This window comes from Lithobates pipiens, unplaced genomic scaffold, assembly GCF_037356315.1.
Source record: "Lithobates pipiens isolate NorthernLeopardFrog02 unplaced genomic scaffold, aLitPip1_a1.2 Scaffold_16, whole genome shotgun sequence".
Taxonomy (NCBI): Eukaryota; Metazoa; Chordata; class Amphibia; order Anura; family Ranidae; genus Lithobates; species Lithobates pipiens.
This window is the reverse complement of record NW_027507748.1, coordinates 653,830,136-653,854,950: the sequence shown is the minus strand read 5'-3', so window position 1 is coordinate 653,854,950 and position 24,815 is coordinate 653,830,136. Positions and strand designations below refer to the sequence as shown.

General features: G+C 41.1%; 1 protein-coding gene across 2 annotated transcripts in view; it reads left to right on the top strand.

Moving 5' to 3' along the window:
* Positions 1 to 24,815, top strand: part of TRPC6 (transient receptor potential cation channel subfamily C member 6) — a 363,118-nt gene that overhangs the window by 238,935 nt on the left and 99,368 nt on the right. For both annotated transcript variants that reach the window (XM_077484400.1, XM_077484401.1), the window contains exons 2-4: positions 4,580 to 5,345; positions 18,194 to 18,382; positions 24,071 to 24,235. In XM_077484400.1, the coding sequence (XP_077340526.1) occupies positions 4,580 to 5,345; positions 18,194 to 18,382; positions 24,071 to 24,235 (1,120 nt within the window). The remainder of the gene's footprint in view (positions 1 to 4,579; positions 5,346 to 18,193; positions 18,383 to 24,070; positions 24,236 to 24,815) is intronic.

Below are 24,815 nucleotides of genomic sequence, written 5' to 3'. Positions count from 1 at the left end.
ATAAGCCTTCCAAGACAGATTCGACCGTAATTCATGTGGATTTTCGGACGAATGCAATTTTTGAACGAAAAACGAAATAAATAAAAACGAATTTCGGGAGTAACTAAATAAATTAAGTTTTCGGACGAAAACTAAATTCCGAAACGAAATATTTTACTCTGCACATGTCTAGTTGACACTTATGAAATGCTTATAACATAGTAACATCTGACAAAAAGATCTAAAAACACTGAAGCAGCAGAGATTTATATTTGTGTCATTCTCAAAACTTTTGCCCATGGCTGTACGTTGTGAGGGGCTGTGTTCTCAAAAATAGTGAAAGTACATTTTTTTTTATGGTTTGGCAGTTCAATAAAAATGATTGAGCTTCCTTAACGCAGAATATGTCAACGTAGATTATGAGCCTGCATCACTTGGAATAATAAACATTAAAACATAATGATAATATATGTAGCACCATCTAGTGTGCTACTAGAATAGTGCAGGCAAAGGAACCTTTTAAAAAACAATATAGTGTTCCGCTCCAGGACATGAAAATTAGCTGCAGCCTACCTCAGTTGTACCCACCGGTGTGGGATCAGTGAAGGAATATGAGAAATGTAAATATGAGTAAGATTGGCCCTGCTAAGTGTTAACAATGTGACAGGGTATTTTAATAAAAATCCTTGGAAGATTAAAAGAAAAATAGAATGAAAAAATAATAATAAAATAAAAAATTAAAAAAGGTCTACTGTCACTTTAAAACATCATCATATAAGGTGCAAATGTGTTAAATGTGCAAATACACTTAATAAAGTGTTAAAAAAAGATCAATGAGTATGTGTTCAACAAGTGTCCATTTCTTTAGTGATTCCAAAGTACATAGATCAGCAAAAGAACATCGACATATAGAATCCATCCAGTTTATAAAAAATAGTGATAAAGTTAAAAAAATATTTTAATCGACAAATTTGGTGACTCTTCACACGTGCTCCCCCTCAGGTCCACACTCACCAAAGGGATGTACCCCTGCATCCTGATGACGTCTGCATGACAAAACGCGCAGGGTGAAGCTCAGCGTCACTTCCGGTTTCAGAGTTTCTGGTCTGTGGAACATTTTGTTGTAAATTGTGTACTACCTTTTGGCACTGCTATCAGTGCTTTTTACTAAACTTTTATGCAATAAACTTTTATTTAGGGATTTACACGATGGAATCACCCTTTTTTCTTATCCATCTATATGTGAGTATATTGAAAGATTGTGGATGCCAAAGGGAACACAGGACATAGAGCTGACTCCATTGTGAGGCCTTTTACCCCTGCAGGGGTATATCCCTTTGGTGAGTGTGGACCTGATGGAGGAGCACATGTGAATAGTCACCAAATTTGTCAATTAAAAGAATTTTTTCACTTTACCACTGTTTTTTCTGAACTAAAATAAATTTAAAAAAATAAAAAATAAAATTGAACGGATTCTATATGTTGATGTTCTTTTGCTGATCTATGCACTTTGGAATCACCAATAAAATGGACACATACTCATTGATCAAGTGTGTTTGCCCATTTAACATATTTGCATCTTATATGATGATGTCTTAAAGTGACAGTACAACTTTTTTTATTTTAGATTTTTTTTTTGTTTGTTTTTTTATTCTATTTTTCACTTAATCTTCCAAGGATTTTTATTAACATATTCTGTCACATTGGTAACACTTAACAGCGACAATCTTACCCATATATAAATTTCTAAAATGTACATCAGCACACTTTGTACATAAGGAAGAAGTTATCCATGGTTTTTATTCTAAGATTCAAGTTGGACATTCCATATTTTCCTTCACCCCATTCAAGTTGTTATCCCTAATAAAACATAAAAACAAAGCCAAGGGTTGACTTTTTGTGTTTGGATGCAAGCGGAGAATGCTTATTGCCTGGCTGTGCAGGAGTAGAGGAACCAGATATTATAGGGCTAGTGCTACATATATAATGAAAAATCACTAAGTATCCTAAATTTACTCTACAATTACCCTCTAAATAAATAAAAAAATAAAGGAAAAAAAGTTGATAGTTTTCTCCAATGAATTTTCAAGCAGCTCATTGAACTTGGCTCTCAAAATCACTCCTCTCTTCCCTATTTGCTGCAAGTGTAATAGACCATTTTTTATTTGGGCCACTTAATATGTAAAACCTAGTGATATATATTTTGGCTTAGAAGTTCACTGCTATGCCTTTTCCTATTCCTTCATCCATATGTCAGTGTGTCAGGAACTGACAGTTCTGTTTTATATCTTCCTCTATTTTCCTGGAATAGCCTGAAGTTTCAGAGACCCCATAGATGATTGTCAATAAGTGTTGGAAACTACCGTCATGTAACCCATAAAAATGGTTGACTTTTTTACAAATCAAAGGCATATACTTGAAATGGAATACAAGAATAAAAGCATTTTCAATAATTTATGTAACAAAAATATCAATAGATTTAGTAGAGAGCTGTAGAAAAAGTAGGTATAACCTTGGCTTTAACAGCTGGCATTGCAGCATTGCACTGGCAGAAATGACTTCCTGTAGCCATTTTATAAAACTGTCCACCAGTTTTTGACCACTTCTCAATGCGAAGTTCCTTTAGTTCCAAGATGTCAGATCATTGAGTAATGCCCGTACACACGATCAGAAATTCGGGCAGCAAAAGACAGGTGAGAGATTTTGGTCAGAAAATGTGACCGTGTGTATGCTCCATCTGACTTTTGCTGGCGGAATTTCGACCAGCAAAAGATTGAGAGCATGTTCTCAATTTTTCGGTCGGAAAAAAATTGTCTTTACAAATTCTGACGCGCAAAATTCCTACGCATGTTCGGAAACAATTTGACGCATGCTTGGAAGCATTGAAATTCATTTTCTCGGCTCGTCGTAGTGTTATATGTCAACGCGTTCTTGACAGTCGAAAGTTCCGAGAACTTTTGTGTGAACGTGTGTATGCAAGACAGCTTGAGCGAAATCCCGTCGGAATTCTGTCGGGAAAACCATCAGCTTTTTCCAATCGTGTGTACACAGCATAAGGCAGTCCATAACCCTCCATTTTCTCTATTTAAGCCATTCCTTGGTAAATTGTGTAGCATGTTTCAGATCATTATGGCGCTGAAAGACCCACTTTAGGTTCAGCTTCAACTTTTGGATGGATGAGGGGAGAGCTGAAGTTAGAAGCTGGTTACTAAGCACAGCTACACCAAATTCTTTGTGCACCAGTTCTAGTAAATCCTCATCTAGGTATCACATTCTCATCAACCCCCTTTTTTTTAATGAGGTAGAATATATTGTTGATCAAAGCTGCAAAGCAATCCCAAGTAATAACATATTCACCACAATGCTTCACAGTTGTTATGAAATTATTCTCCTGAAATATTGCCTTCCGTTTCTAGTAAACATGTCTACTGTTACTGTGAAAAAAACAACTCTGTCTTTTATTGATCAATCTTCAGCACTTTGTTCCAGAAGGCCTTTATGTTATACCGTATGCTGGGAAAAGACAGTTATTTTTGTTGGCTGAATGAAAAAAAAAACAGATTCCTTCATCCACACAAGTGAGGTGGATTGGGAAAGCCAGGATATTCTCCCACTACCATCAGAATACACTAATCAGAGACTGCAGCCACCAATCAACAATGTTTTCCAGTGTGTCCATTCGACAGAAGTTGATCTAGCGATCGACTTCTGTAGAACAGAAACAGCCACACAGAGATTGAAATTTGACCATTTTCTGCTGAACTAACTGAATTTCAATCCATCTATGCCCAGCATAAGCCTAATGTTCTTTTTGGGCAGCAAAGGCTTTTTCTTTATACACCTCTCATGCAAAAGGAATTGGTGCAATCTCTTTCTGATTGTAAATGCAGCTGCAAGAACATGTTTGGGTTCAATTTGCTGGGCTTGCAAGTCCTGAATAAATTAGCAGTTGTGTGAAATCTACCCCTCATGTAGATTTTTCCTTACTGTGAAGAGAAATGGAATTTCAAATCATTTGCCAATATTTTTTAATCCCTTTCCTGACTCCTAGGTTACCTTCTTACTGAAGGCCTCTATTGATCTTGGCATGATGACACCACACACATCAAAAGCAAAGAGAACACCAGACCCTATATGTCTGCATACTACCTAAGGAGGGTCTAATAATTGGAACCTCGTGTGGAACATTTGATACTAATTTCATGGATTTGAAGTGGTAGTAAATGTAGGGGTATCTTTACTGTTTCCATATGACAAAACAGCTTTTTTTAAATTGAATTCATGAAAATGAATATACAGTGTCAATTTTATCTTCCATTAGTTCAACTATACTGTACCTCAATGCACATAGAGATTATAGTCACCATCCAATACATATTTTATGGGGTGCAGCCAACCATGGGAAATACCCTCAGTGTACCATCATATGAAAAAAACAATCAATGGGATAACATTTTTCATTAAATAAGTTGTTGGTTTTCTTCAAAAGAAAAACTCATGTTCCTTGGTTCTTTTTCTTTGTAACATTGAATACCTTGTCTGGAAATTTTCTTTGTATCCCACTTATAATTGTTTTGGTTCTTTTTATTGTCTTGCACAGGCAAAACAAATTGTCGCATCGGAGGCAGACATTACTTCGGGAGAAAAACAGGAGGCAAACTAACCGAGGGCCAGCTTATATGTTCAGTGACCGTTCTACCAGCCTATCAGCAGAAGAGGAGCGTTTTTTGGATGCTGCAGAATACGGGAACATTCCTGTGGTTCGGAAGATGATTGAAGAATGTCACTCTTTAAATGTCAACTGTGTGGATTACATGGGCCAGAATGCTTTGCAGTTAGCAGTTGCCAATGAGCACTTGGAAATTACAGAACTTTTACTGAAGAAGGAAAACTTGGCACGGGTGGGAGATGCTTTGCTTTTAGCGATCAGTAAAGGATATGTAAGGATAGTAGAGGCTATTCTTGGCCATCGGTCATTTGCTGAAGGCAAGCGGCTTACAACGAGTCCTAGCCAGTCGGAATTCCAACACGACGATTTCTATGCCTACGATGAAGATGGAACTAGATTTTCTCAAGATATCACGCCTATTATTTTGGCTGCTCACTGTCAGGAATATGAAATAGTTCACACCCTTCTGAGAAAGGGAGCCCGAATTGAGAGGCCTCACGATTATTTTTGTAAATGCAGTGAATGTAGTGAAAAACAAAAATATGACGCCTTTAGCCACTCCAGGTCCAGGATCAATGCATATAAGGGACTTGCAAGTCCTGCCTATCTATCGTTGTCCAGCGAAGACCCTGTTATGACAGCTTTGGAGCTCAGTAATGAGTTGGCTGTATTAGCTAATATTGAGAAGGAATTCAAGGTGGGTGCAGTACTGTGAGGGGTGCTTCTCTCAAGGTGTTAGATGAGCTTACAGGGCGTGGTAGAAAAGTATACCCCTAATGTCTCTTGTTCATTGCTCTCTGGAGGAGATAGTGAGCAGTGAAACACAATAATCATATTTTCATGTACCACCTCCTTCCATCTGTGTATGCAGAGTGCATTGGATAATCTTCCATGTGCTCTCACCCTGGAACAGAGAATCTGTTACTTTGTTACTGTTGCAAGAACATCTCCCTGCCTACTATTTCTCAACTTTGTTGCACTTCTTTCTGTAAATACTTCTGAATATGGTGGAGACTGTGACCTCCCTTGGTAGTGATTAGGCTTCAACAGTGTCATATAAAGAGGAGGAGAATGTTAGCCCTGTCTATGCTCCAGCACCAATCAGCTTGAAGCTTACACAGGGTTAGGATTCCTAGCTCTGATGGTGGAACAAAGTTATGGGGAAGCACAGGAAAAGTGAGTATCAGTGGGTAGGGGTACCATAGTTCTTACAAGAGAACCTGTCACTTTGACCCAAGTTGGTGGCAAAAAGAACAATCATTTGATACCTCTCTCTTTATCAGTAAATATACTTCAGAGGGTGATTAGGCATGTGTGCAATCCACACAGGACTACACAGCACTCTGCAAAATGAAATATCAGTTATAGTAGTTTATATGCTGGTATGTATCTTTAGTCTGGTTACTGCAGGGTAGAATCACTGGCTGGGTTATATATTCCTATATCACTTGAAGACTCCGGCAGCAACATCTCTTCTCTGAATTCCCAAATCCAGCCAGCTGTCTCATACAATAAAAAAAAGTCACCCACTCACTGATGGATTCTCTCTTTGAATTAATTTGGGAGAATGCAACAGGTTTGAGACTTCCTTGCTTGGCTTTGCAACTGCTGCCTCTGGGGTTGTGCTAAACTTCAACCAAGAGATCTCACTTAGAAGGTAGTAGTTATGAATTATTCAACCCACCTGTCTGCCCATAAAGAAAATAGTTCTTGTGAATAGCCTTTGAAATGCATCTGGCCTTAACTAAAGCCCTGAAGCAGATCTGAGCAGGCAGAAATGGTGCTTGAACAGACTTTATTAATCTGGTGCCCTGGTAGCTCCTGATTTAAGAGTAGCCATTTTGCTGATGGCTACTTCCAACTGCAAAGTTGAAGCTCTGCCGTGTGCGTCTATGCAACAGTCTCAGCCTCTCTAAATATTGGAGGCCCCTACCAGGGGAAGGGCGGTCAGGGGGTCATGAGATTAGACTTTACAACTCAACATCTACATATGTGTATTAAATGACCCAGATTGGTGAACTCCCAGAACTTTCCAGGAGTGTATTAAATGGCCCAGATTGGTGAACTCCCAGAACTTTCCAGGAGATTAAGTAAAACATCTGATATCACTGTGTGACTACTATTAATTGAGTGCCCAAATTTTATAGGTTTTAACTAAAGACAAGTCTACTTTTTTTTTTACTTTCACCGTCTGATACACTTAAACCTTCACTTTTTTTCCATAATACACAAACTCTCTATGGTGTAATAGAAACAGATGGGAGGATACTCGATAAGGTGGTTTATAAATTAAACAAACCTCCAGGCAGCTGGAGATAAGAGAGGATTTTCTATAGTATTGCTTATGAATATGCAAGCGGCATAGTGTCTGGATTTTCATTCTGCAATGCAAGACTTGTCACGGCGGATACAGTACACAATTAGGGCTTCATCAACATTAAATGGCCACTGGGGCTGTTAGGGTAATAATATTTAAAATCCTGGTTAATCAACAGTTTGATAATTACTGGAAGATTGTGATACAACATCAAATATTTATAACCTTTAATGAGCCTCGAAGTTTGGCTTTCTCATAATATTAGCTAGCTAGAGGCAAAATCAGGATTTTCATTATAGACCTGGCTATGAACATGCAATGATTATCATCTGACCCAGTGTTTTTAAACTAAAAGACAGACAAAAAATATTGTCTAAATATAAGAGGTATGGGTATTGTTACTTGATTCTTGGTGTCCATTGTGTATTTCTTCCATAGATGTGCACAAATCCATCATGAAACTGTTGAACTTTGAACTGTTTGCAGGAATTTTTTGTTATTAAAACAAGGGCAATTTGCTTTCTATCTCCTTGTGCAGGGTGACTGGGCATGTATCCGATCCTTCTATAGTTTTCGGCAAGCAGCCTATAGTGGGTGGGCCTGCTGGGTCCCTCCCATTGGTCTGCTCCCGGCATAGTTAGTATACAGCCCAGTCACTACGAATTTTACAGGGTGATATCTGTTTTTGCAAAGGTATTTGCTGCACACAAAGTGAATTTATATCCTTTGTGACTATTTAAAGGTTTTGTGCCCGGAGTTTAGATTTAAAGACCTCTCAGAAAAGGTTCAAGTTTGAAAATCTTGTTTGATCACTTATTTTCCTGCATTTGCTCTTTCTTCTTCCTTCCAGCTCTTTGTCCAAGAGTACACGTTCATGTGACAGGTGGCACATCGTCAAGGCATGGGCACTTGGATCATGTCTGCACATTTGTCAGCCCTTTTGTGTCAGGGACCAGCTCAAAGAAAAATGTTTGAAAGTAAAAATTACATTAAAGCCAATCTGTGCTTTCTCCATGCAGGAGAAAAACAAGTTCGAATTAATGTTATTGTCCCAAGCAGCACACCCCCCTGTCCCTCTGCTCAGCCATTGTAAGTGAAGAAAATACCCTACACTTCCAAGTATGGAGGAGCATTTGTGCAGTGCTACCCCGCAAGGGCCTCTGAATTTAACTGGTTCTTCCCCAAACAGTCCAGAGGCCGCCAGTCACCCAAGCAACCATCCATTCACTTTAGCTCCAATAAACAGTCTAGGGTATGCCTTTATAAGATTTATTGCTTGAAGAACTTGGGATACTCCAAAACGAATAGCAAATTACAGAGGACAGTCTACTCCCAAAGTAAATGTGAATACTAAACAGTCTATTCACTTACAGCTAAAGACCATGGGGGTAAATTATTCTGGCATCTGGTTATCTTGTTCCAATGTATAACTGCTGGTACCCAGTGTAATCCTTAGAACACTATACAGCCACAGGGATAACTTGGAGGGTCTTTACTTACAAGTCCCCAGGACAGCTGCTTCCTTTCAGCTTCGTACAGACACCACTCAATGAGAAAGGCAATCTTTCTCCAGACCAGATCCTTTGAAGAAAGTTTTCTGTCAGGTCCAGGTTGCTTCTAGGGCCCAGTACTGCAGCTCCTGAAACTTTGAAGAACAGCAACCCAGTCCTTAAAGTGATTGTAAAGACACAATGTTTTTTTACCTTCATTTATTCTATGCATTAAGAAAAAAACCTTCTGTGTGCAGCTGCCCTCCTAATACTTACCCAATCCTCAGCTCGATCCAGCGATGTGCATAAGAGCCTCAGCTTTCTGGGGACTCTCCCTTCTCATTGGCTTAGACAGCAGCAGGAGCCATTGGCTCTCGCTGCTGTCAATCACAACCAGTGAGCCAATGAAGCTGTGGCTCTGTGTGTGAATGGACAAGAGAGCTGCAGCTTGGGTGAGAGCCTGCTTAGGTGCCCCCATAGCAAGCTGCTTGCTGTGGGAGCACTTAGCAGGAGGGAGGGGCCAGGAATGCCGGCGGGGGGACCTGAGAAGAAGAGGATCAGGGCTGCTCTGTGCAAAACCACTGCACAGAACGGTTAAGTATAACATGTTTGTTCATTTGAAAAAGAATCAGGCTTCAATATTTATTTAAGCTGTCTCAGGGGCAACAGCCCCCTGAGGCTGAGAACTTCCTGGGGAAAGATGATCTCTTCAGTGATCATGTGTGTGAATGATCTCTCGAGTGGCTCTGTATGTGAGTGGACATGAGAGCTGCAGCTTGGGTGAGAGCCTGCTTGGGTGCCCCCATAGCAAGCTGCTTGCTGTGGGGGCTCTTAGCAGGTGGGAGGGGCCAGGAATGCCAGTGGGGGCACCTGAGAAGAAGAGGATCAGGGCTGCTCTGTGCAAAACCACTGCACAGAGCAGGTAAGTATAACATGTTTGTTCATTTGAAAAAGAATCAGACTTCAATATTACTTTAAGCTCCCTCAGGGGCAACAGCCCCTGAGGCTGAGAACTTTCTGGGGAAAGATGATCTTTCCAGTGTTACAGACTATTTAACTGCTCAGCCACCATCTGGGCGCACCTCCCCAGGGATTGGCTAGGCCCTGATCAATATTCAGACTGGCCATTTTTTAAATTCTCCCTCCCTATGCTTCTTTTAGATGCAGGCAGAAGCCATCAAAACTCTCAGTATGTGAAACTCTGAACAGACAAGGCCAAACAATCTCTGCTCCCTTGATTACAGAAGCCAAAAGAAAATGTACTTTGCAGCCTAACTAGTACATGTACTCACTCTTCTTTCTCTTATTCTGAAGCTTAATGACGGCAGTGCTGTCATATAGAGGGGAGGAATGTCCTCTGCCCTATGCAAGCTTCTACAAGAGTGACTTACGGCTTAAAACAGGGTTTCCTTGCTTCCTTCCCAGTGGCTGAGCAGAGAATCAGGAAAGCATAGCAAAGGTGAATATGTCCACTTGGGTAGGGCACCTACATACTTATGTAATAGTGTAGGACATTTGTACTGCAGTCACTGTATAATAACTGCATTTATGCACTAGAAATGCAGTAAAAAGTGTACCTTGTTTTAGTTACCATAAATGATAACATAATGTTACATGGTCAATCGAGGTCAAAATGCAACCTTAGAGACCCAAGTTCATCAGAAGAGCATAGTACAATATGCAACAAGGCCAGATTCAGACTTTCCCTTGTGGTGAGGTGTATTATCACGTACGTGAACATGTATTGCATTAAGGCAGCCCTTTCTCTTTTGATTGGGCTACCCAGGCACCACAATGCAGGCTATACATGTTGCAATTGATTCACCCTATGCTTTGTAATGCACTATAGTGCATGTAAATTGTGGTGGGTGGCCATTCAAAATGAATGGCTCCACAACTACAAATTGTACACTACTCCATGTTTCATGTGTTACCAGAAAATGGGCACAGAGAAGCCTCCACTGTATTGACATAGCCTCATCAGTCACCAACTGCTTACAAGTGCCTTCCTTCCTACAGACAGATGCACAGCTTTTATCAATTGAATTACCCTCCTGGCTTACTGCAGAAGCAATAGTAAGCAGGTATTATCATGCAGCTTGTATGTTGCATGTGTGGATAGTATAACTAAACACCACCTGCATAGTTAAGGCCTAAATGATCTGGTAACACATCACTGAAATTAAAGGTCTACTGTACATGATGTGACAGTCAGTCATCCAATCTAGCTATTTTCAGGTTCAAAGCACAAAAGGCCTATGGATAAGACACCTCTGTAGATTAGTATTGCCACATCATCCCTTTAATCCAGGACATATATTAATTACAGAGGTTCTGAGGCTAATTTATTGCAGATAAGGCACCAAGTGAGATTAATTGCCACCATAATCAGCCACAGAACCTGTGTAATTAATGTGTGTCCTGGATTAAAGGGATGAGGTGGCAACCCTACTGTAGATACCATCAGCCTAGGGTTTGTAGAAGAAATTGTAATTTAAAAGTTTAGAAGACCTTGCCTAGGCTCTCTTATATTATCCCTGATAAACTCCCCCTGGAAATCAATGCAGTATGTCTTTCACCCTTCATCTTCGTTCTGCATAGGCTAACCATGACTTATACCTCTTTTGCACGACCAACTGATCTAGTGTCTAGACCTAGGGAACATTTACTTATGTATGGACCATTTTTGCTTTATAGTATTTAATGTAAATATAATTTTATGAATTAGGACACCAGTGATATCATCTCCTAGCAAATGATTTACATGTTTCTGGTACCTTAGAGGGCTAGACCATCCAAGGACGCCACAACCTTCCTCAGATGCCAACAAACAGAATACTTAGCTGATTTTTGTTTAATTAAATTATTTAGAGGATTGCAGAAAGATCAGAGTGATTTACATTTCCAGGTTCATTAACCTACATCAATGTAATTTTACTATATTTAATGTATTGGAAAAATTAGTACTACCTCTGGGTCTCCCCCTTCTGCAGAAGGGAAAGTTAGACTTGAAGGTGGCAAGAAGCAATGTTAAGAATTGTTGCCATATGAGCCATAGAGAGGCAAAAAAAATAAAAAAGTTAGCTGGCAGCATTTGGTCTGTTTTTGGTGGACTTTCTAAAGGTTTCTTTTAATAATTATTATTACAGTAATAGCTATATTTTGACTAAACTGCACTGGTCTGAGGTCTGTTCATCACGTTTTGCCCATCCTGTGAGCTATGATTTATTTCAGCCATACACGCATGCTTTTATGAACTGAAATAAGATACACATAACATGGTTGGAAGCAATATACGAGGGCTCTTCAAACGTTTCTGTACTTTTTTAAATGCTTTTTAATAATGCGGAAACTTTTTGAACACCCCTCGTATTAAATATTTCATGATTATTTGACATCAAATACAGTACAATACAAAATCAGCACATCTATCACTTTATTGTCAATGTATTGTAAACTAAGTGAGGCCACAACAAAATAAAAGGCCCATTACATACCAAGGAGGAATTTTTGTTGTGGTCATATAAACCTAAACTTCCAGGCCCTGACCAGCTCAGCGTTACCCAACCTCCTCCCTGAAGCTAAAATTGCACATTATAAAGTGATCTAAGTCACTCCCCAGTGATTTACTGTATTTTAGGTACGTTAGAGATTACAGACTTTATTATGAGGACTAGCACAGACAGTGGAAATATGACTATTACCTTTGCCATGTTGGTATTATGTTGCTATTCACCACTGAACAGAAGAAAATTCTGTACAAATGGACTTTCATATACTTAGTGTTTTACATAACAACAGTAATAATATAGTACTGACTATGGGCCTTAGAAATACAATAGATTACCTATTGCCCATTGTGTACCAAAAGCCGGTGCTGTTCTGGTCTCACATTTTTGAATTAGGGTCATGTCAGACTGACAATTCCCTGAATCACTGAAATTCCAAATCCACTATCACTAGTAGAAGGTGCTTCACCACTACTCAGTGGTCAAAGAGGTAGCAACATATCACCAGTTCAAACAAGAATGAAGTGGCTCCACTTGATAACAATCCATGAATTTTAGCAATTCTGTTACTGACAAAGTGCGCAAATGACAGAACTGCCATGGACCTAATATATGTGTGAGCATACATAGCTCTGAAGGTGTTATAATACAGTTCTTGGATATATGGTCTTACATTTTATAGATAGTTAAACTCTAAGCCCTTGTGCACATGGTCGGACATTCCGATGGACAATGTCCGATAGGACAGTGTTGTCGGATAATCCGACAGTGTGTGGGCTCCATCGGACTGTTTCCGTCTGAGTATCCGATGAACCAAGTTTTCCAGCTGGGCTATAAAATTTTCCGACAACATGTTCCGATCGGACTTTGTCTGATTGTGTGTAGAGAATTCCGATCGGACAAAGTGCCACGCATGCTCAGATCAAATTCCTAGACCAAAGCTATTGGCTACTAGCCTGAACGTAGTCCCATGCTAACGAAATAACGTCATCACGTTAAGTATGATCGGATTTTCTGACAACTTTGTCCGACTGTGTGTATGCAACAGTTTCGGACAAAATCCGTCGGACAAAATCCGACGGATTTGATTGTCGGAATGTCCGACCGTGTGTACAAGGGCTAAGTGCTCAGTAGCAATAGGCATATGCAAACTGTAATCCGTGCCAAAATATTTTGAATTCTGTTAATCCAGGCTTGTGATTTAGGCACCTCTACTACTCATCTACAATATAAACTGCAGGGAGGTCCATCACCTGTGTATGTTTATCACAACAGGATTGCAATTATTTTGTAGGTATGTCAGTTCACAGTTAAGGATTTTTAAAGATATAGCTTTTCTTCCATTTCAGCTTTAAAAATACAGGTAATATTTGAATGAACACAATACAATTGATATACAGTATCTCACAAAAGTGAGTACACCCCTCACATTTTTGTAAACATTTTATTATATCTTTTCATGTGACGACACTGAAGAAATTACACTTTGCTACAATATAAAGTAGAGAGTGTACAGCTTGTATAACATTGTAAATTTGCTGTCCCCTCAAAATTACTCAACACACAGCCATTAATGTCTAAACCTCTGGCAAGAAAAGTGAGTACACCCCTAAGTTAGAATGTCCAAATTGGACCCAAAATGTCAATATTTTGTGTGGCCACAATTATTTTCCAGCACTGCCTTAATCCTCTTGGGCATGGAGTTTACCAGAGCTTCACAGGTTGCCACTGGAATCCTCTTTCACTCCTCCATGACAACATCACGGAGCTGGTGGATGTTATAGACCTTGCGCTCCACCACATTCCGTTTGAGGATGCCCCACAGATGCTCAATAGGGTTTAGGTCTGGAGACATGCTTGGCCAGTCCATTACCTTTACCCTAAGCTTCTTTAGCAGGCCAGTGGTCGTCTTGGAGCTGTGTTTGGGGTCATTATGCTGGAATACTGCCCAGTGCCCTGCAGCCCAGTCTCCGAAGGGAGGGGACCAAGCTCTGCTTCAGTATGTCACAGTACATGTTGGCATTCATGGTTCCCTCAATGAACTGTAGCTCCCCAGTGCCAGCAGCACTCATGTAGCCCCAGTCCCACCACCATGCTTGACTGTAGGCAAGACACACTTGTCTTTGTACTCCTCACCTGGTTGACACACACGCTTGACACCATCTGAACTGAAAACGTTTATCTTGGTTTCATCAGACCACGGGACATGGTTCCGGTAATGCATGTCTTTAGTCTGCTTGTCTTTGGCAAACTGTTTGTGGGCTTTCTGTATCATCTTTAGAAGAGGCTTCCTTCTGGGACAACAGCCATGCAGACAAATTTGATGCAGTGTGTGGCCTATGGTCTGAGCACTGACAAGCTGACCCCCCACCCTTTCAACCTTTGCAGCAATGCTGGCAGCACTCATACGTCTATTTCCCAAAGACAACCTCTGGATATGACACTGAGCATGTCAAATCAACTTCTTTGGTCGACTATGGCGAGGCCTGTTCTAACTGGAAACTGTCCCATTTAACTGCTGTATGGTCTTGGCCACTGTGCTGCAGCTCCGTTTCAGGGTCTTGGCAATCTTCTTATAGCCTTGGCCATCTTTATGTAGAGCAACAATTCTTTTTTTCAGATCCTCAGAGAGTTCTTTGCCATGAGGTGCCATGTTGACAACATTCCAGTAACTAGTATGACAGAGAGTGAGAACAATAATACCAAATTTAACACAGCTGCTCCCCATTCACACCTGAGACCTTGTAACACTAAAGAGTTACATGACACCGGGTAAGGAAAATGGCTAATTGTGCCCAATTTACTGTGGCATATCAAATTCATTGGATGTTATGGAGGACCATGAGGCCGCGTACACACGGGCGGACTGTTCGCCCAACTTTGTCCGTCAAACAGTTTCGGCAAACAGTCCGCTCAAAATTAGCATGGACGGACATGGACACACATGACGAACGAACAGTTTGCTGAAACCGTGCGCGATGACGTGAACGGCACGTACGACGGGACGAAAAATACGACGTCCTATACACTGCATTATAACTTTCGGCGTGAAAATCCTTTCTGAGCATGCGCGCAACTTTGTTTGACGAACAAGCCTACACACGAGCGGACTGTTCGCTGAAACAAGGTTTCAGCGGACAGTTTTACGGAATTTCCGAAAAACCTTGTCCGTCCAACTGTCCGCTGAAACTGTCCGCTGAAAGCCCACACACGAGCGGACTGTCCGCCCAAACACTGTTCAGCGGACAAAGTTGGGCGAACAGTCCGCCCGTGTGTACGCGGCCTGACTTGTGGCAAGATGAAGGGGAAGCCGAAGCTGAAGACACACCATCTGATGTGGAATTGGATCCATATGATGATTGTCTTATGAATGTACCACAAGATGTCATTCATGAACTTATGATGTCAGAGGATGAACATGAAAGTGTACTCACTTTTGTTGCCAGTGGTTTAAACATGAATTTCTGTGTGTTGCGTTATTTTGAGGGGACAGCAAATGTACACTGTTATACAAGCTGTACACTTACTACATTGTATCAAAGTATCATTTCATGCAGAATAAAGGACTGTGTGAATAGGCTTTTGGCTCTTGGGCATTCTGCTTGCATTTCAGATCAGTTTGAGACACTTCTGATATCTATAATAGTTCATTGGCAGTTACATTTGACCTCCTTCCAAACTACATTAACCTGCTTCAAGCTGCTTTTGGTTCTCATACAAACAAAAGTCTGTTGACACAGGCTCTAAGTAAAGTGGGGGGCAAATCAGCTTTTACATTAGGCATTTGGAAAAGCTGCCTACTTTGGGAGATTCTCCCTTACATCTTGTTCAGGTGACAACTTTCCCCTTCACTTTCTACAATCACCAGAACAAGATACGAGGGTTAAACTTCCTAACAAAGACTCAAAAAGCAATATAAACCTCTAGCCCTTCCTTTCTCCACCCATAGCTAAAAACACATTTTACTCCTTTTTGGGAATATAGTGAGTTACACAGGGTTACATTAATTTAGCAAAAAAAAAACAAAGTCCATCAAGAGGAATTTATTCTAACACTGCTGACAATTTTTTCTCTCAGGCAAAATAAAAAAATCTTTTTGAACCTATCAGTGAAGTCACAATAATTGCCTGGTCCAATCACTGACAAATTCTGCTAATGTGCCAATGTTATGTAGCCAAGTCCCAGGCTCCCTTTGGTCTAATGAGAACCTCCAGAGTTAGGGATAGCTGACACAGGGATAGCTGTGTAGAGTGAGTTACAAGGCATGGTGCAAGGTAAATTTATTTATTAAGAGATTTATTGTCTCCTAAACAGAACTGTGGGAGAGAAGGTTTAGGACCAGGACACCCTTTAGTAGTTGCAATGTTAATTGGCAGACTCCGAGACTTCTATAGGTAGACAGCCATGCAAGGAAAAGCACCCAGCTGGGCACCACATCTGCATGTGTAGACACACTGTCTCCTATGGCAACAATCTTACACAGTTCCTAACAAAGGTTACAATGAACTCATTCACTTCCTCTAAAATCTCTAGATATTCACTCAACTGAGCTCCCAGTCTCTCTTACTAGACTCGCTGATCCACTGCCACTGGATCTCTTGAGCTCCCCCAATCTTTTCACTTGCACCCAGCTGGGCACCACATCTGCATGTGTAGACACACTGTCTCCTATGGCAACAATCTTACACAGTTCCTAACAAAGGTTACAATGAACTCATTCACTTCCTCTAAAATCTCTAGATATTCACTCAACTGAGCTCCCAGTCTCTCTTACTAGACTCGCTGATCCACTGCCACTGGCTCTCTTGAGCTCCCCCAATCTTTTCACTGAGTATCTTCCTCAAGCGTCACCTCCGCGTCACCTCCGCGTCCCTAGCTTGGCATTCAGGATACTCCTCAAGCTTCACCACACTGGCCTGCTTGGTCCCTGGCTTGACACACAAGGCTGCTCAGCAAGCGTCACCTCCACTGGCTGAGTCCCTGGCTTGACACCTGCTGAAGTTTTCCAATTCTTTACTGTCCCCGGTTGGTGAGAATACTGCTCTGGTACTTGCTTCAGCTACTCACTGTGGCCCCTGGTAATGTGGCGACAACTTCCCTTCTCCCTCCAACCACGACCGATTCTCTGGCCGGCAGAATAGTCCCTTCTGGTTGGACTGTAAGCCAAAGTCCCAACCTTACACTGCTCTCTTCCTTCTGGATAGGCCCTCAGGGAGTCTAGAAGCCAGATGTCCCTGGGATAGGCCTCAGGCTCTGGCCTAGCAGCCCAGGGCAGCACAACACACGTCCATCCAGGTGGCACAGAACCTCGATCACCTGACCTCACCCAAATAAATAGGCTCTCCCAGCAGGCCACGGGGCCCAAAAAGATCCCTGTCCATTGGCTGAGATACCCAATCTATTCCTAATATGTCCTTGCAATGCCCTTATCTTATCTAATGCCACCAGATACCCAGCCATCTAGTGACAGAAGAGAGAAGTGCAGCAATTCCAGAATTAGGGTGTAATCGATTGATCTATCAATTGACCAAGGCAACTATACCTGGAAGGTAAATTTTCTAGCAACCCTGCCTAAACATCAGGGGGCTACAGTTAGATATAATATTTTAATATAATTATTCACACCAAAGTTAGAAGGTTGACTATATGCAGGGTTAGAATTCTAGCCCACATAGGCCGTGATTTAGCTTGGCATGTCGGCCAGTGGTCCAACAGGGGTGGTCAAAAGGAAGAAGGAAAAAAACTTCTTGGCTATATGTACAGTATGCAAGCAGTAGAATTCGATAAATAGTGTGAATTGCCAAATTGTTTTCTTTTTGGTTAACAATAAATGGGTTATTGGAAATAATTAGGAGATACGTTTTATATTACTGGTTTGGAGATCGTATTCACTCGCAGGACAGTTATGGGTATAATGTCTCCTCAACTGGAAAACCATCACTTACAATGTATCTCAATGCAGTAAATCTGAGTTCATAAATACTGACCCAAAAGACACTTGATTGATTGCTCTGTTATTATCCTGTGGTCTAGAATCTTTTACTTGTCAATTCTCTGCAAGTATTTGAGCGGTCCACATAACTATGTCCTACACACTAAAACCCTTTATGAAGGGACTTGACACAGGATGGGAGGAAGCTTTGATGAAAGCCTCTGTTTTTTTTTTTTTTTTTTTCAGTCTTCTGTCTATTTTGTATTACCTCTTCAATATGTTTTACATGTTTTTTAGAATGACTACAAAAAATTGTCTATGCAATGCAAGGACTTTGTTGTTGGGCTTCTTGATTTGTGCAGAAACACAGAGGAGGTGGAAGCCATTTTAAATGGTAATGTAGACTTGAACTGCAGCAGCACAGATGCTAACGGCCGGCCCAGCCTCCGACGCTTAAAACTCGCTATTAAATACGAGGTTAAAAAGGTAGGTGTAAAATGTAACTGTGTGCAAGTATTAATCATTACTATCAGGGCTTTTTTTCAGCAGGAATGAGGGGGAGTGCAGTTCTGGCACCTCCAGCACAGAATGTATGTACTGGCAATGTGAGCTTGGGTGTGCTTAAGGGTCTATTAAAGCTGACTGCTGGGGATCTATTGTAGTTGAGGGGTTTAGTGTTGTTGGGAGGGTATCAGTTGTTGCTGGAGGGATGTATGATTGTGGTGGGATCTACTGTTGCTGGCAGAAGATATTTGCCCTGGGGTTCTTATGTTGTTGTGGAGGATCCACTGTTTGGGGGGGGGTTATTGATGCTGGTTGCTGGGGGATCTACTGTTGCATGGAGGTCTATTATCATTAACCTGAGTGTGTATTTTGTTCCTAGGGGGAGGGTCTATTGTTGCGGGTTCGGATCTATTGTTACTAGGGGTATTTGCTGTTTCTGGGGGGGGGGGGGTCTATTATCATTAACCAATTCCATTTAAATTACTTACTACCACAAAATGGCTCTGTATTCTCTAAGAGGCGCAGTAGTTGTAGGTGAATAGGGTCGGAGACATGGGATGGTGCTCAGAGGTAGGTAAGGGTGGAGAGAGTGTCTGTATTTATTCTTTGTTAATCTCTCACAGCTGGCTCCCCACTGTGCATTTGCAAGATTGTACGGCTCTTTCAGACTGGTCCCGCAGCCTCCTGGGACATGTGACATGCTCCAGGAGGTTACAGGAGGCTGGGGAAGGGGTGGGGGAAGGCCGGCGGGCCAAGCTGATACATCCTGATGTCCTGGGAGAAAGAAAAATGTTCCTGATTATAGGAAAAAAACAAAACATAAATTTTGTTATGGGGGGACAATGAGCGTAACTTTCACTTTTAAATGAAGGTCCACTTCCATTGGTAAACATGTTGGCTGGAATCTGATGACAACAGGAAAAACTATTGTGTTCTTTACATTTCTTTATATACTCTGTATATTGTAATGTGTATAAACAATATTTTTATAGCCAAAACACAAGCACAATGCAATAAAAAAAAAAAAAAACACACACATACAGTGGGAAAGATAATTATTTGCTCCCCTGTAGATTTTGTAAGTTTGCCCACTTACAAAAAAAATGAAGGGTCTATAATTTTTATCATAAGTGTATGTTAAATGATAGAGACAGAATATCCACCAAAAATCCAGAAAAAAACACGATACAAATGTTATAAATTGAGTTGCAGTTCAGTGCGTAAAATAAGTATTTGATCCCCAAGCAAAACATGACATCAGCGGAGTTCCACCCAACTTTACAAGGTGGTCTTAAACTAAAGACCATCCCTCCACCCCTCGTTTTTGGATATATTATTATTATTTTTTTCCTAACTTTTAAGAAGTACAAAGGTGTACTTCCGTCCCAGCCGGGCCATGGTGAAGTATGTAATTTCCTCTTCTGCAGCGAGCCCTCCTCCTTCTCCCCCGATGCCTTCTGGGACATGTGTGTGTCCCAGAAGACAAGGTGGCCATTCAGAAAGCACTGCACGTCTCATGCATGCACAGTAGGAAACTGGCTGTAAAGCCTGAAGGCTCCACTGCCGGTTTCCCTTAGTTGTAATGGTGGCGCCTGCACCTGAGGCGGTGGACGAATCGGCCTCTGGGGCTGCCATTGCGGGCTCCCTGGACAGGTTAATGTCCTTATAAAAAGTCAGCAGCTACAGTACTTGTAGCTGCTGACTTTGAAAAAAAAATTCTAAGGCTGGAACTCCGCTTTAGTACTTGGTGGAGAAACCCTTTTTGGCAAGCACGGAGGTAAGACGTTTCTTGTTGTTGGTTACCAAGTTTGCACACATCTCAGGAGGGATTTTGGTCCACTCTTCTTTACAGATCCTCTATAAATCCTTAAAGAGGAACTGGAGTCTGCTCACATAATTTGTAATAAAAACATCTTTGCCATTCTGAAGCGTCCCTCCAACCACTTTGCATATTATTTTATATATACTGTAATTCTCTACTTGCTAAATATACTGCAGAAATCTCCCTCCACTGAATCTGGCTGCATTCATTTTAACTGTGGGCAGCTGAAGATGCTGCCTGCTCACTTTTTGGATTTACACAGAGGCACACCTCCACCCCTGCAGCTCCCATTGGCCCTCTTATGACTGATCTCCCATCCCTTCCTGGCAAACTCTCACAAGAGTGAGAGAGCTGTGCATGATGTCATAAGCCTAGGCTTTTTACCAGACAAGAAAGAGGAAGTGGGCTGTATAAGGTATTTTCTAGCAGAAAAAAAAATGTTTTACTCTGCAAAGTTAAAACAGCAAGGGCAGAAGATTTAATAGATGGAAAGTTGGAAAAATGACTGAAAGTTCACTTTAATGTTTCTTGGCAACTTGAAGTTTCTGCTCCCTTCATAAATGTTCTATAGGATTAAGGTCTGGCCTGTACCTTTAGCAGAGAAACAGCCCCATAATGTTTCAACCTCCGTGTTAGACTGTAGGGATCATGTTCTTAGGATCATAGTCAGCATTTTTCTTCCTCCAAACATGGCGAGTCGATTTAATGCCCAAGAGTTCAATTTTGGTCTTATTTGGCCACAGCACTTTGTCCTATTCTTTCTTTGAAACATTTAGATGTTCATTGCCAAACTTCAGACAGGCCTGTACAAGGGCCTTCTTGAGGAAGGGGACCTGGCGGGCGCTGCAGGATTTCAATCCATGGTGGCGTATTGTGTCCCCAATGGTTTGTTTGGTGACTGTGGTCCCAATTGCCTTGAAATCACTCATAAGCTCCTCCTGTGTAGTTCTGGGCTGATTCCTCACTTTTCTCATGATCATCCTTACCCCATGAGGCAAAATCTTACATGGAGTTCCAGACCGGGGACAAAGGGTTGGTTTATTTGTATTTCTTCCATTTGCAAATAATCACTCCAACAGTTGTCTCCTTCTCACCAAGAATATTGCTTCTTGGTCTTGTAGCCCATTCCAGCCTTGTGCAGATCTACAATCTTGTTCCCGACGTCCTTTGGAAGATCTTTGGTCTTGCCCATGATGGTGAGGTTTGAATGGAAGAAAGAGATTCTGTGGACAGGTATATTTTATACACATAAAAACTTGTCGTTAGGAGCACCGTCTTAAATTGACACAACTAATCTGTGTACCACATGAGCACAAACTATAGCCAGTCTATGGGAGCCAGAATTATTGTTGGTTGGTAGGTAGGGATGAGCCGAACACCCCCTAGTTCGGTTTGCATCAGAACATGCCAACAGGCAATAAATTTGTTCGAACATCCGAACACCGTTAAAATCTATGGGACTCTTACATAAAAAATCTAAAGTGCTCATTTTAACCACTTCAATACAGGGCACTTTCACCCCCTTCCTTCCCAGCCCAATTTTCAGCTTTCAGCGCTCTAGCGCTTTCAGTGACAATTGCGCGGTCATGCTACACTGTACCCAAATGAAATTGTTATCATTTTGTTCGCACAAATAGAGCTTTATTTTGGTGTTATTTATTCACGACTCCGTTTTTTTTTTTTTTGCGATATAAGCGCAAAAAAAGCGGAAATTTGGGAAAAAAACAATATTTTCTTTTTTCTATTTGAAAAGAAATCCAATAAAATCAAATTTTGTCATAAATTTAAGCCAAAATGTATTCTGCTACATGTTTTTGGTAAAAAAAATTCCGTTAAGTGTATAATAATTGGTTTGTGTGATCACGGACATATGTACGCAAATGATCATGTACATATGTGTGCAGGTGATCACGTACATATGTGTGCAGATAATCATTGGGACATGTGATTTTAGTGGGACATATGTGGGGGACATGTTTTTATTATTAGGGACATGTGTTTTTATTATTTGGGGACATGTATGTTTTAGGGACATGTGTGTTTTGGGGACATATGTGGGGACTGTGTTTTCACTGTGTGGTGTGTTGTGTGTTTACACTACACTGATGATCAGTGAGTAAAAAGCTGTGAAAAGCAGCCCATACTCACTGATCATCAGCCGGCTGCAGCGTTCTGCTCTCCTCTTCTCAGCGGTGACTTCCGTGTGAGGAGAGGAGAGCCGATTGCCTAGCAACCGGCTGTTTGTTTACATCACATGACGGCCGTGATTGGACACGGCCGTCATGTGATCAGGAGGGCCAATCACAGAGCCCTCCTGCCGATCTGAGATGTGCCGTGTCCGGGTGACACGAGCACATCGGGATCGCGCCGCTGCGCGGGCGTGCGCGCGCGCGATCCCGCTGCTCCTGAATGACGTTCCTGAACGTCCTATCAGGAGCAGGCGGCTCCCACCCGGCCGTATATATGCATTGGCCGGGTGGGAAGTGGTTAAAGACTTATATGCAAGTTATTTTCATAAAAAGTGTTTGGGGACCTGGATCCTGCCCCAGGGGACATGGATCAATGCAAAAAAAGGTTTAAAAAGGGCAGTTTTTTCGGGAGCATTGATTTTAATAATGTTTAAAGTGAAACAATAAAAGTGAAATATTCCTTTAAATTCCATACCAAGCGGGTGTGTATAGTATGCCTGTAAAGTAGCGCTTGTTTCCCGTGCTTAGAACTGTCCCTGCACAAAGTGTCATTTCTGAAGGAAAAAAAGTTATTTAAAAGCACTCGTGGCTATAATGAATTGTCGGCTCCCGGTAATACAGAGAACAGTCATTGAAAGTCATTGATAAAAAAAATGCGTGGGGGTTCCCCCAAATTCAATTACCAGGCCCTTCAGGTCTGGTGTGGATATTAAGGGGAACCCTGCGGGACAGTTCTAAGCACGGGAAACATACTACTTAGCTACTTTACAGGCATACTATAGACACCCCCCAGGTACAAAATTTAAAGGAATTGTTCACTTTTATTGTTTCACTTTAAGCATTATTAAAATCACTGCTCCCAAAAAAACAAAAGTTTTTAAAAACATTTTTTGCATTGATACATGTCCCCTGGGGCAGGACCCAGGTCCCCAAACACTTTTTATGACAATAACTTGCATATAAGCCTTTAAAATTAGCATTTTATATTTCTCCCATAGACTTTTACAGGGTGTTCCACGGCTTTTCGAATTTGCAGCGAACACCCCAAATTGTTCGCTGTTCGGCGAACGGGCAAACAGGCAATGTTCGAGTCGAACATGAGTTTGACTCGAACTCGAAGCTCATCCTTATTGGTAGGGGATCGAATACTTATTTTACTCACTGAATTGCAACTCAATTTATAACATTTGTATTGTGTTTTTTTTTCTGGATTTTTGGTTGATGTTCTGTCTCTATAATTTAAAATATACCTACTGTATGATAAAAAAATTATATACCCTTAATTTCTTTGTAAATGGGCAAACTTACAAAATCTGCAGGGGTTCAGATACATTTTTCCCCGCTGTATATAATTCTGAAAAAAATGCATATATTTTTATGGGGTCACCCTGTTTATGCATGTGAGAATTCTTAAAATTAGAACATGTGTGTGGCCTTAAGTGAGTTGTAATGGTAAGTTTTGATGTGTGAATGTAGTGTCCTTGTGCTCTGACTTCCAATGACAGAAGTAGAGTGGGCGCAGTGTGATGACACCATTACACTCCACCTTTCAATTTAATTTGCCCCAGGCTCACTGTAGCACATGCAAAATCTAATTAACACAGTTTGATGTCTGGTTATAAACTGCAGAATATACATTCACTTGTGTCGCCTTTTAAGTTTGTAGCTCATCCGAACTGTCAGCAGCAACTTCTATCAATCTGGTACGAAAATATTTCAGGCCTGCGACAGCAGACCACAGCTGTAAAATTTCTGGTTGTTCTGGCTGTGGCGGTTGGGCTCCCTTTTCTTGCCATAGTTTACTGGTTTGCCCCATGCAGCAAGGTAAGGCAATTACTGCGTTGTCTGCAGATTGTAATATTGTGATAAAGATTAAACAATATGTTAACCCAACATTTCATATTCCTGATATGTGTCTGTTGTACCATGTACCATGTATGAAAAAGTTTCCTGTTCTCTTTGCATTGCTTCCTTTGTGTGAAATACCTGGTGATCCTGCCAGTCCCCCTGCCTTTCTAATTCAAACTGACCACATTAGGCATAAAAGCACATCCATCCCAGAGTGGTCAGTTTTCTGCTCTGCTGGGAGCACAGCCTGCCTGTCCTCCAATGGTCAGCCTTGTGCTGATACGCCCCTCCTGTACAGCTATTCACGGAGAAGATCAGTATTCTGCTGTTTCTCTACCCCCATCTCTCTAAGATCCTTATGCAGCTGAGAATAGAGATTATGTAATCACTTTAAAAAAAAGAAACAAATAGGTATTTCAATTTTTATTTTATTTTTACATATACAAAAACATGTTTTGCCTTTCTTTTCTGTTTTAAACTAAATGGGTTGTTTTACAAGGTAATGTTTACAAATATTTTAAGGGTGTGCTAAGTTTCTTGTTGAATATTCCCCTCC